Consider the following 12,500-nt stretch of genomic DNA (forward strand, 5'->3'; position numbering starts at 1 on the left):
ATGGCATGGCTGGACTATCTGTCGGGGGCATGTACTTACATGCCATGGTGTATGTATGGTCATGCCATGAGTTTTTTTTTTTTGTTACAACCACGGCAAAATATGATTTTTCGGCCACTGAAAATGTGATTAAGTAGTTTTTAACACTTTCTCATTTTTACTATACGAAAAATAAAATACTACAAAACCTACGATTTCAACCCCATGATACCACACACTGCTTATTTTATTCAGGCTATAGAGCGAATAATGATCAACTATGGAGTCTATATAACAACAAAAATATCTTTCAGTCTTGATTTATCAGGAAATATGGCAAATAGAGACTTTAGGAAATAATGATAACTGAAAATACAACATATCCACATAGTATTATGAAGAAAAGGCAAGGGATGCTGGTATTGGGCATGAGTGGTCACACATGCTAGGGTGACGATATAAACCCCCGGCAGCAGGGCCCGGGCCACTATGAATACTACCCGTCAGGAAACGGTTAAGGTAAAGTTTGGGTACATTCCTTATTGGCTGATGAATTGCTAAAATGACAATTATGTATTCTTTTTCATACCCGATCTACTAAGAATGGATATTGATGTGAAAGAATAGACCTGAAGTCAATATATTTCCTTCAAAAAGTATATTTATTCAAAACTGAAACATGTTCAGACTTCATATGGTCCCTGTGGCACATTAAGTGTGAAAGAGAATGTTTTACGTTTTTATATTTTCAATAGAAGTGAATACTGCAAGTGGGAAGGAGTCAAGTCTATGAGAAGAATATTATGTTGAAAAAAATCCTCTCAGCATTTTTATCAGACAAGAATTTGATTTATACAGTAGGAAGAAAATTTTTGATGAAGATGAAACTGTTACGTTTCATATATGGTTAGCTTCATCTTGTATTTTCTGTTTCACAGGATGGCAGAATCATTGGTGCAGGCACAAAAGTTCACAGCAACAAGGTCACTTGTTCGCAATGGGTACAGCCAGCACCTTCCTCTGGTCCAGCATTGGTTACTACTGGTGCTGACTCCAAAGCAGTTGTCTGGACTGTCTCAGATAAAGAAGAAGAGGGGCTTTTAGTTTTACATCCTAAGGCTATTCTAGGTATTTATATACAATACTTTATAGTAGAGTTCCTTTTTTGTGACTAGATATCTGACATAGACAGTTTTTCTCATATATATATATATATATATATATATATATATATATATATATATATATATATATATATATATATATATATATATATATATATATATATATATATATGTTTGATATGATATAATATATATGTTATATATGTATAAGTTGATATTTCATGAATAATGATAGCTTGGACACTTGACGTGAGCAGCTTGGCCTCAGATAATTTGCTAGCATTGTTGATATAAACATCTGCAAGGCCTTAGATGTCATTACAAATATTGTCTTTTTAAATATATGTATCTTATCATTCAGTGTTTGAGGAAACCATATTTTGTTGAGGATATTTTAAGTAGAGATTAGAATTGGATACTACTTGTAAATTGAATTGTTATGTTGATAATATTGATTTCATTATAATTAAAGATGGTCACAGTTCAGTGTGACATATGTATATAAAGGAATGACTGAGAATGAGTACCTTCACAGCACAGGAGATGTATTTCACATGTTTCAAGTGTATCTTTATCAGAAATATTTGTATTTCTGTAGAAGATAAAATTAAAGCAAGTGGAACACATCTTGAACTCTAGAGTTATTTTTCTCATTTGTTCTTTCTACAACAAAAGGTTGGGCAGCAAGATCTAACTACTTATTTTGATATTGCTAAATATACTATATAGTGTGGCAGAAGAGCTACCTCTTTTCTTGCTTTTTCATTTTTTTTCTTTTTTTTCTTTTTTTTAAACTAAACTTATTCTTTTTTTTCAGATCACAAGTCACATGTTCCATTATGTGATGCAACAGTTATTACAGACAATGGTAAAGAGAAAATATTAATTATGACTGTAACCACAGACAGTCTCTCATGTTGGGCTGTTTGCCCTGAAACTGGTGAGTTTCTAAATCTAAATGTAATTTTGATATCTTTTAATTTTCTTTCTAGTTGATATACAGTGTATTTTTTAGGAAATATGCTAATGGCATATTTTCTGTAATACAAGTTGAACCTTACTAGTCTGGTAAGCTTGAAATTAAATATGTAGAATAAGCAGATTTTACTAATGCAAAAATTATGGCGAGAAAAGCAAAAAGATGGATGTACTATACTTTATTATTGATTCCAGGAATAATTATATGCAAATATACCTAGCTAAGGCTCTGTTTTTATGATAGACTATTAGTCTTAAGGTACAAGTATTGAGTAATTATATAGATATATTATTGATGTTATAGACCATATGTTTAATGTTAATCCTTCTGTACCAGATTTAATGTCAAGTGTTTTCATTTCACATCACTGCTATCACTTATAGAAGCAAAGTGAAATAGACAGTATGTCACACCAGAATATCCATTGTAACAAATGAAATCAAACAAAATTATTATTATAATTTTTTTTTTATTATACTGTTTATTGGTCTCTTAAGAGGGATATTTAAGGGTAATAAATCAGTAATCCAAAATGATATATCACTCCTGACCACAATACCCCAGCTGAGGTAGATATAGTATGGAGCAGCTGGCCAAGTAGTTCTTACTGTTCATGCTGCTGGATCAGTGTCATGCAGCCATAAATATTGATTCTCCAGATCAATGAATGTCAGACAATATAGGGGGAAAATTTTTTACCATGGATTAGAGGTCATTAGTTAATATAAACTTGGAACCCAGCTGACACATATATCATTAACCCAATGCCGACAAGTGATTTCCTGATATGTAAGCCCTCTCCCGGGTTCATAGTGCCCTGGGCCCTATGAACCCGTAGCTAGTGTCGTCACCCTAGCGTCCATGGCATGACTTTACATACCCCTGAAACACAGGATTGTCGCACCATGTATGCACACGCCACCCAGAATATAGTCCAGGCATGCCATGGCATGTATGTACATGCCACCTGGCGGCTAAGGATTAAAACTTACTATACCAGGGTAATTAACCTAGTACCTCCAGAAGAATTTCTGTATGAGCTTGACCCCCATTCTGGGAAGTATATGTGGTTGAATGATATGACTTTATTATTAGTTGACATGGGGAGACTAATCATGTAAACTTGGAGTGAAGGTTCTTGACAGGTACATAGCAACAGCAAGAGAGCGCAATTTTTTGGTGCATGTCTTCCAGGCATAGCAGGCAAATCATTTATGTGCTAAATGTCACCCTTTATACAAAACAATAGCCAATCATAGCATTAGGCTACACATCCTGTTCTCCCTCAGGCAAAGCCTCAGGACATGGGTTGTGGTTATGAGGGATCCTTATAAAGAACAACATAAGATATAATGCATGTGTCATACTAACATTACATAAATGACCATCCTCAATTGCCTGAATCCAGTCAACCATGACAAGAATAGCACGCCACTTGGAGCAGCAACCAAGTCATCCCCGACATGAACTACACATCGTCCAGAGGCGTTGGGTTAATGACATTACTAATATTTATAGGGATTAACAATTCTAAAATACTGAAGGTTAACTGACTTTAGATATATTTGCAATTATAGCTATATTAGGTGTATTGAAGGTAGTTTTTAGAATTACATATTCCATTGTGTTTCAGTACCCAATATGATTATTTTTGCAGGGGAGTTTGAATGTCTGAATTCCACTACACCACCTGGAAGAGCTTTTATACTGAAGTTAAAGTTCTGTAATGTTGATGGTTCAAAATACCCATTCCTGGTTTGTGGAGGCCATGATAGCAAGATACATATCATGACAGCTAAAGAGCTCGGGAAGTATGTTCCAACAGCTGTCCTCATTGGCCATGAAGATTGGGTTGTGGCTTTAGATTTCATGAAGGAAGGTAAGAAGTATTGGTGTGTGAAAAATACAGTCTAGGAAAGGTAGAGTGAAATACTATTGCCTTTGTTAGATTTCATATGTCATAACTTTTTGGGTCTTTGATTATGGCAATAATAGTTTCCATTTCATTAAATATTGCAAAGTAGAATAAATCAAGTTGTAAATTAACATATGGTTTATGTTAATGAAAGCTAATTCTGTTTAAAGATAGTGGAGACATGCTCTTGGCTAGTGGTTCGAAAGATGCTTCAGTTCGCTTGTGGAAATTCACCACCCTGAAAGGTGGTAAGGAGAGCCAAGACACAACCGAAAAGGGGGATGCGATACTAAAGTTAAAAAGTGTCATCTTTCAAGTTTCATCAGACAAGGAAGACATCACTCTATCTGTGTCATTAGATGCAATATTGGCTGGGCACGAAGGTCTTGTCTCTGGAGTCCATTGGGCTCGAACTATCACAAGAGGTAAGAAAGAGATCATGAATAGAACTTTCACCCAAAGTTTTTATGAACAAGACCATACATTTCAAAAATAATAGCATAGTCCTAATCTCAACTTTTTGAACCAACAGATGGCCAAGTTCATCAACCCTTCAGACTCCTAACTTGTTCCAAGACCCAGGATCGGTCCATCATCATCTGGGAGCCAGAAGGGGGGGCTGATACTGGGAGTGGTATTTGGCTTGAGGTGGCTCGGCTTGGAGAGGTCGGAGGCAACATGGAAGGATATTATGGCTGCCAATTTAGCCCAGACAGTATGCAAGTGATGGGCTGCAGCTATCAGGCAAGTGTCTTCAGGGTTGTTTATATTTCATGATGTTTTAATATATTTAAGTGAAATATGAGACAGTTGAATAATAAGTATTTACTACTTCTACATATGACCAAACGTGATTTTAGTTTTATGATACATGTGTTATTTGTTTTTAAAGGCTTTTGATATCAGTAAGATATAAAAATATGTTCCCTAATTGAAAACATGAGAAGAGAAAGATTATTGTCTTAAAAACATTAAAGTAAAATACAATATCACAGGTATATTATAGATATTTTTTTCAATGTGTATTTTATAAGAATTTCTCCAAAAAAAAAGCATTAGAATTATTTTTCATTCTTCTTTTTCAGGGTGGACTCCATCTGTGGGAAAACCAGTCAGGAGTCTGGGAGCCTCGTGTGGTTGTTGGGGGGCATTTCGACCAGGTTGTGGATATGGCATGGGACCCACTAGGAAGGTGGGCAAATTCATCTTCTTCTTCTTCTTCTTCTTCTCTTTCATCTTTGTTTTACTTTTTACTTACTTACTTCAGTTATGTGAATAGCTCTTCTGTCTTTGCCTTTTTTACTCTTATATAATCATCACTGGGAATGTGTCCAGTATGAATATTGTTATTATTTTTTTAGGCTTTGTTTAGATATTTCTTTTCTCATGTCTGCTGTATTAGAATCTTGATTTGCAGTTGTTGTGGAAAGCATTAATAGTTTTAATTTTAGCAAGTATTTTTACTAATTAATTAGTGCATGATCTGGAAGACTGTAGATAATGAAAATTAGAGAATATTTTATTTACTATTTTATTAGAATTGCACTATAACTTTTAGCATTTGAAATAATACTAGTCTCAGAAGCTATACACCAATGAATTAACCACAGCATATAAGAAGCATGGCACAAAGGCTTAATAGAAAGTCAAAGATTGTTGTCTACCATCATTTGATATTGTCACTGTTTGAAACCCTGATGATGATGATGATGATGATGGTGAATTTTTACACCATTTGATATTACTTAGTGGACACTCAGTTATGATAAATATTATTTTTAATTTATCAATACAATCTTCAGTGTATTTCACAGGTAGTTTCTCTTTGGAATATTATTTCTATACTTTGTCAGGGATTAGGTATCATTTTGTGTTTAAAAGGTGTCATTCCTTTTATCATTGCTTTTCTCCTTCAATCTGTTGCATATCTACTTAAGTTTCTTGACAACCTGTAGTGGTTGCTGTTATGCTAATAAATGTCATAAAGTGTACATCTGTATAGAAAGGGTTTCATAAAAGTATTTGTAATGTTGAGAAATATCTGTTTTACCATGATTTCTTTCATTGTATCAACACGGAAAAGTGTTTTTGTATACACCATGATTTGTGTATTTCTTGTTTTGTAATTAGATGTAACATATAATTTCTACTCTGTCTTTCATTTACCTGGATTATCTGCTGTTTATGAATGGAGTAGCTGTCCATTCATAAATTCTTGTTTATTTTTTTCAGATATTTGTTATCAGCCAGCAAAGACCAAACTACACGCCTGCATGCCCCTTGGAGATCATCCAGTGGAAAAGTATGTTATTTACTCTATATTTGCTCTCCATTAGATCTGGTAGTCATTTTGAACATTAAGGATATGTCTGATTACACTCCCAGTGCTTTGCTTAGTTGTGGAAATTCCAGTAATTGTATGAATTTCAGTTTTGTAAAGTAAATATTCTTGATATATGGTGTTATCGTGCTAAAGGATTATTTTAACTAGTTGTATTGTTTATTAATTCTTTTCTTTGTCGGTGGTTTGTTTAACAGTCTTAAATGTTATCACAGGTAGACTGAAATTGATGGTACTATCTATAGATTTATTAAGTTAAATGTCTAGGCTAGAGTGATAACCTTCAGTTTCATCATAGGAGGCCTGGCATGAAGTAGGACGTCCTCAGGTTCATGGCTATGACATGGCTTGCATTGCTAGACTTGGAAGATTCAGGTTTGCCTCTGGTGCTGAAGAGAAGGTCGTGAGAGGGTTTGCTGCGCCTGCTAACTTCATCCGCAATTTTGGTCAGATCTGTAACGTGAATGTCGAAGATGATCTTGGTGAGGATTTTTTTTTTCTTTCTTTCTTTCTTTCTTCATTTTTTTCTTTCTTTCTTTCTTTCTTTCTTGCTTCTTATCTTTTTTCTCTTTCATGTTTTTTCTTCTTCTTTCTTTCGTATTTCTTCTTTTCTTTTTTTATTGGAACCATTTGTGTTGTCCATAATGATATTGACTTTACATTTTGCTATATTATCTTTATGTTAGTATCAAGGTAAATTTGATAGTATTCTGAGTTAATATTTAACCATTTTTGCATAACTCTAGAAACTTTACACTTATGTACTTTTCTGGCTTTACCAGGGTTCTTATTACCAATGTTTACAAATCACATTTCATATCTTAGCATGAATTCTTGGAGGAAGAAACAGTTAATTCTCAGTAATGTGTGCAAATAAATTGGTATGGTAGTTTCATAGACTTATTCAGAAATTAGTAATAGGCAGCTCACACTGCAACATATTCTTTGTTATGCTTAATCTGAAAATTTATTTATTTCATTGGCCATTGCTAAATTGTTGCATGATTATTATTATAGATATAATAATAAACTTGAATTATCATGACATATTAAACAGCAAAAACAACAACAACAAAAATGTTCTAGAATTACTGGCAGGTCACAGGGCTTTGCCCAATATATAAATAGAAACTTTTTCTTTTCCATCATCTTATTCTTATTCATCCTATATAATATACCTTCCAGGAACACTTTTTTTCATGGCATTGTAACCTTAATTTTCAGAAAAATGTAAAGTTGGAGAAGGTGCATCCGTACCATCCTTGGGTTTGTCTAACAAAGCGGTGACCATAACTGACCTTCAGGAGGAGCAACAAATACAGGAGGAGGGAATGGAAGAGGTTCAGGCATACTTCAAGCCATTATCTCTTACAGGCACGTAATGGTGTTCATGTTGGAAAGATTCTATTCTGTTCTTTCTGTTTTGATAAAATCTTTTCATGTGAATTAATGATATTTGAAAAGTTCTTCATTGGGTTTGATGGAATTTGTTGATGCTAGGAAATGTGATGGTATTGTGTTAGCTTTGAAGGACGAATTTTAACTATTTGATGCTGCTTAGTGTTATCTAGCTTTTGACAAAGTAACACTATTCTTGAAATACCTTGTCGCTATATTGTGTATACGTTCCCTCAGCTCCCCCAACGGAAGATCAGCTGATGCAAAACACGCTGTGGCCAGAAGGAGCTAAATTATATGGTCATGGTAATGATCTCATTGCACTGGCTGCCAATTCTGATGGAACACTCTTAGCATCTTCTTGCAAAGCCTCTCATGAAATGGATGCCCACATCATTCTCTGGTACGTGAATCAAAGTACAGAAGATATTCAAGTTGTTATATCAGTGGAGTGGAGGAAAATAAGAGCATGTTACTGGCAGTTTATTTTAATATCAAAGAAATGGTGTGGAGGCATTTTAAGATATAAACCTGGTTAACATTTATTGAAAAATGCTATGAATTTTTTTCAATCCTGATTTCAGGGACACCAATACATGGCATCAAGTGGATGTCTTAGCAAAGCATCGCCTCACAGTCACACAGATGGCCTTCTCTCCAAATGATGAATATCTACTTTCTGTGTCTCGTGATCGTACCTGGACAGTCTTCAAAAAGGAGGTTTTACCAGAAGGTAAGTTAGTGTGTGACTAAGTGAAATCTGACTTCTAGAAAATTTATTTATTTTTATTCATTAGAAGGTGTTTATGTGTCTTTCCCTCTTGTTTGCAATTGCATCATGTTAAGGGCTCTCTCTCTCTCTCTCTCTCTCTCTCTCTCTCTCTCTCTCTCTCTCTCTCTCTCTCTCTCTCTCTCTCTCTCTCTCTCTCTCTCTCTCTCTCTCTCTCTCTCTCTCTCTCTCTCTCTCATGATCTTGAGATTGAATTGGGATTTGTACAGATAAGATATGCAGGTAATATGAGAAGCCTATAATATATTACATCAATGCTTGCATAGTAAAGCATTATATATTTAAAGATATGCTTATAAAATTCCAAAATTCTTACTAGGATATTATCACTGAATATTATTTTCCTCACACAGGTACCACATACAAAGTATCAGATTTTTCAAAGAAGAAGGAGAGCATGCATGGGCGAGTCATTTGGTCCTGTGCTTGGATGTCCGACTCACAGCGCTTCATAACAGCTTCACGAGACAAGACCGTAGGAGTTTGGTGCCAAGGCGAGTTAGGTTGGGTGAGGGAGACACTCCTGAATGAGACCAATGAAGTTACTGCTGTTGATGTCATGGATTGCAATGGCAATGGAGTTTACCTTGTGGCCACAGGTAGCTTTTTATATTGTGTTTTGTTCATTGTATTTTTATTGTTATGATTGTTAGTAGTAGTAATTTATCTTATTTTTTTTTTACCTTTCATCTTGTTCATCTATCACCTTGATCATCATTATGTTATAGATATTAACATGATTTCATGTTTGATTAACAGAACCATTTATGCTTATAACACATCTACACTTTTCAGGTCTAGTAAATGGAGAGATCAACATACGAACATACAATTCCGAAAAGAAACAGTTTTCAGAAGATGTGTATAATGTACTCCACCAACATTACAACACAGTGAGACGTCTCCAGTTTAGCCCAGCCACAGAGACTGGATGCCTTCCTCTCTTAGCCTCCTGTGGAGATGATAGAGGAGTCCGCATATTTGAGATCAAGGTTCCTTCAGATATTGAGTCAAGATGAAAATTTAATGAATTTCCTGACTTAGTGACATAGCATTTTAACAATATTATAACTTAGACAGCATGCAAGTAATTGTGCTTTTTTATATTTCTTTTCTTGTTATATTATTTGTTTTTCAAGTTAGAGCCAGGAATATATATTCCCTCAGTTTTTGTGAAACACAGATCCACATTAAATATATTTGAAAAACTGGAGCTTCTTTTATACAGCAAATATTTTTGGTATGGTAAACAACATTTATGGATTTTTTTATATAACTTTGTTAGATAAAGGCAACAAAATCCTTCAAATCATAAGAACTTGTGCTTATAGAAAAAAGGTTTAAAAATTAAATTTTTATGATCCTGTTCTTTATTACAGTTCATTTTAAACATATTTACAAAATGTTAAAAGTACAAAATAGATATTGCCTGTACATTTCATAGTATTCCATACAGGCAAACTATAAAAACAAAATATTTGTTCGCTGTTTTGAGTGTTACTAAAATCTTCGTGGTACAGTACAGTTTCTAAATGTATATATATATTTTTTTCATTTCCACAGAATTTCAGTCATAAAGAATCAAGGAAGTATAGCCTTGCACCTCATTTATTAGCCTTCTTGTATTTATTTCATAATATACACAAAAAGCAACAAAAGCAAACAGCTTATATTTAGGAGTGAACAAGCTTAAGTTCTGCTGATATTGGGGCATTTGATTTCATAAATAATGATGTTTACAAGTAATGTAATATTTGGCAAATGAGGCATCAGTGATGTTACACTGCGCACGTGCATAATGCCTTTCTAATATCAACAGTTCATAAACTTTTTCTCTTTTTAACTTAAGCCTGCAAAGTCCTTAAACATTAGAATTGAGCATTCCAATCTAACTCACTGTAACTTGTTGCAAAACTAGTACAAGTAATTACATATTGTCACTGAAAGCTACAGTAATATAACCAGTGGTGTATATATCTGGTGTATACGAATTGCATCATACTGTTGTGGTACTTCTGCAAAGGTTCTGAATTTTTTTCAGGGGTTTACTGAAAAAGCCTTGTGATTTTCTTAATATGTATCACTCTTCTGTTAAGAATTAAACATCTTGCAAAGCTCTCTGTTCATATCAAAATGATCATGGCACAACAAATATAATTCATGATTATTTAATTGTATTAAACACTCATGAATCTTACATCATAATACTTGCAACTTAAAGCTATCCTAGGTTATATCTTGCAGGTTACTTCAGTGTTAGAATCTTTTAAAGTAACACAGTCCAACAGACACTAGAAGAACAATGTAGACACAACGTCCCAGACGATACTAAATTTGTGGAAATAAAACTTATCTTCTATACCCTATGTACATTTCAAATTGGTTTTGTTTTTATGAGTTTGGATGAATAATGGCCATTCATAGCATCTCTCTCTGGTCTACTGGCTGGCTGTACATTGGCTTGAAGTCTGGAAAATAGTAGAGATACAGTTTATACTACTTTGTATATGATTAATTGGGTATCTGTATATAAAAGTCACACTTCATAATTATATTTTTACATGTAATATTACCCATACTGTTACAAGTTACAAATATTGACTAATTTCAACAGGAACAAAGTATTGAAAAAGAAGAAAAATGTATATTTACCAACCATATCTTGTGACCTAAGGAGTAGTAGGACCTTCCGTAGTTGAGGTTCAAGGGCATCAGAAGTACCTCAAACCAATTGTGTCACATTTTACCACATCCAGTCTATCTTGGACTGTGCTCACTGTTGTATCTTTGCTGCTGCAAATACTGCTTCTCTGTTGACAAAAGAATATGATATTTAATACTCATGTTATCAGAATGAAAGAGAAAACATTAAGTCAAGGAGACAGATAGTTAAGAGAAATTTTATACAGTTGACAAGCGAACCAATTCAGTGGGGCACTCAAGCAGAAACTGTTTTTTTTTCCTTTTTATCAATCTATGACGCACCCGCGCGTGTGCACACACACACATATATATACATGGCAAAAAAAGTACATTTTACATACACTAGATTTACTGGAAAAACGAGACAACAGTTTCTACATGTGGATCTTCAGACTTACAGATGAAATTCAAGAGGATTTCAAAACCGGTGTCTACTTTTTCAATAAATCTACATTGTGCATAATGGGTTTCCTACCATGTACGTGTGTGTGTGTGTGTGTGTGTGTGTGTGTGTGTGTGTGTGTGTGTGTGTGTGTGTGTGTGTGTGTGTGTGTGTGTGTGTGTGTGTGTGTGTGTGTGTGTGTGTGTGTGTGTGTGTTTGTGTGTGTTTTATTGTGTGTCTTTGTGCAAATCAGATTTCTGGATTGTTAATATTGCTTTCTTTTTTTTCTCTCTCTCTTTTTTTTTACGTTTCCAAGAGGCGTAACTCACTAAACCTTAAGCAACAGAGGGCGTTGTTTTTACAAGTATGATGAAACACTTTGGCATGCGAAGGACTCCCACCTGTTTTCGTGTTGATGTTTAGGTGCGCTGGAATATTTTCTTAGCAGTTATACCACATGCATAGATTAATATATACATATATATATATATATATATATATATATATATATATATATATATATATATGTCTATATATGTCTATATATGTCTATATATGTATATATATATATATGTATGTGTATATATATGTATGCGTATGTATGTGTGTGTGTGTGTGTGTGTGTGTGTGTGTGTGTGTGTGTGTGTGTGTGTGTGTGTGTGTGTGTGTGTGTGTGTGTGTGTGTGTGTGTGTGTGTGTGTGGTGTGTGTGTCTATATATATATATATATATATATATATATATATATATATATATATATATATATATATATATATATATATATATATAATATTATGTTGAAAAAATAAAGCAGAAGAAAGCAATTATTGTTATTATTAAATATGATGTAAATGAGCATAAAAAAGAATATAAAAAAACGTAAATCTGA

At 33.9% G+C, this 12,500-nt stretch overlaps 2 protein-coding genes across 3 annotated transcripts in view; one reads left to right on the forward strand and one right to left on the reverse strand.

Annotated features, from left to right (window-relative positions):
* The window catches only part of LOC119579468 (elongator complex protein 2-like), a 10,743-nt gene extending 623 nt beyond the window's left edge, over nt 1–10,120 (forward strand). The window contains exons 2-14 of the mRNA XM_037927305.1: nt 918–1,107; nt 1,921–2,043; nt 3,740–3,961; nt 4,168–4,422; nt 4,530–4,741; nt 5,083–5,189; nt 6,230–6,299; nt 6,637–6,820; nt 7,563–7,712; nt 7,974–8,139; nt 8,321–8,469; nt 8,880–9,125; nt 9,322–10,120. Of these exons, the coding sequence (XP_037783233.1) occupies nt 918–1,107; nt 1,921–2,043; nt 3,740–3,961; nt 4,168–4,422; nt 4,530–4,741; nt 5,083–5,189; nt 6,230–6,299; nt 6,637–6,820; nt 7,563–7,712; nt 7,974–8,139; nt 8,321–8,469; nt 8,880–9,125; nt 9,322–9,545 (2,298 nt within the window). The 3' untranslated portion in view covers nt 9,546–10,120. The remainder of the gene's footprint in view (nt 1–917; nt 1,108–1,920; nt 2,044–3,739; nt 3,962–4,167; nt 4,423–4,529; nt 4,742–5,082; nt 5,190–6,229; nt 6,300–6,636; nt 6,821–7,562; nt 7,713–7,973; nt 8,140–8,320; nt 8,470–8,879; nt 9,126–9,321) is intronic.
* Nucleotides 9,881–12,500, reverse strand: part of LOC119579467 — a 26,326-nt gene continuing 23,706 nt past the window's right edge. The window contains exons 2-3 of one of the 2 annotated variants that reach the window (XM_037927304.1): nt 11,179–11,336; nt 9,881–10,994 (exon numbers count right to left, since the gene is read on the reverse strand). In XM_037927304.1, coding sequence (XP_037783232.1) covers nt 11,238–11,336 — 99 coding nt within the window. In that variant the 3' untranslated portion in view covers nt 9,881–10,994; nt 11,179–11,237. The remainder of the gene's footprint in view (nt 10,995–11,178; nt 11,337–12,500) is intronic. The other variant, XM_037927303.1, reaches the window with a different exon arrangement.

The sequence above is a fragment of the Penaeus monodon genome, chromosome 12 (assembly GCF_015228065.2).
Source record: "Penaeus monodon isolate SGIC_2016 chromosome 12, NSTDA_Pmon_1, whole genome shotgun sequence".
Classification (NCBI taxonomy): domain Eukaryota; kingdom Metazoa; phylum Arthropoda; class Malacostraca; order Decapoda; family Penaeidae; genus Penaeus; species Penaeus monodon.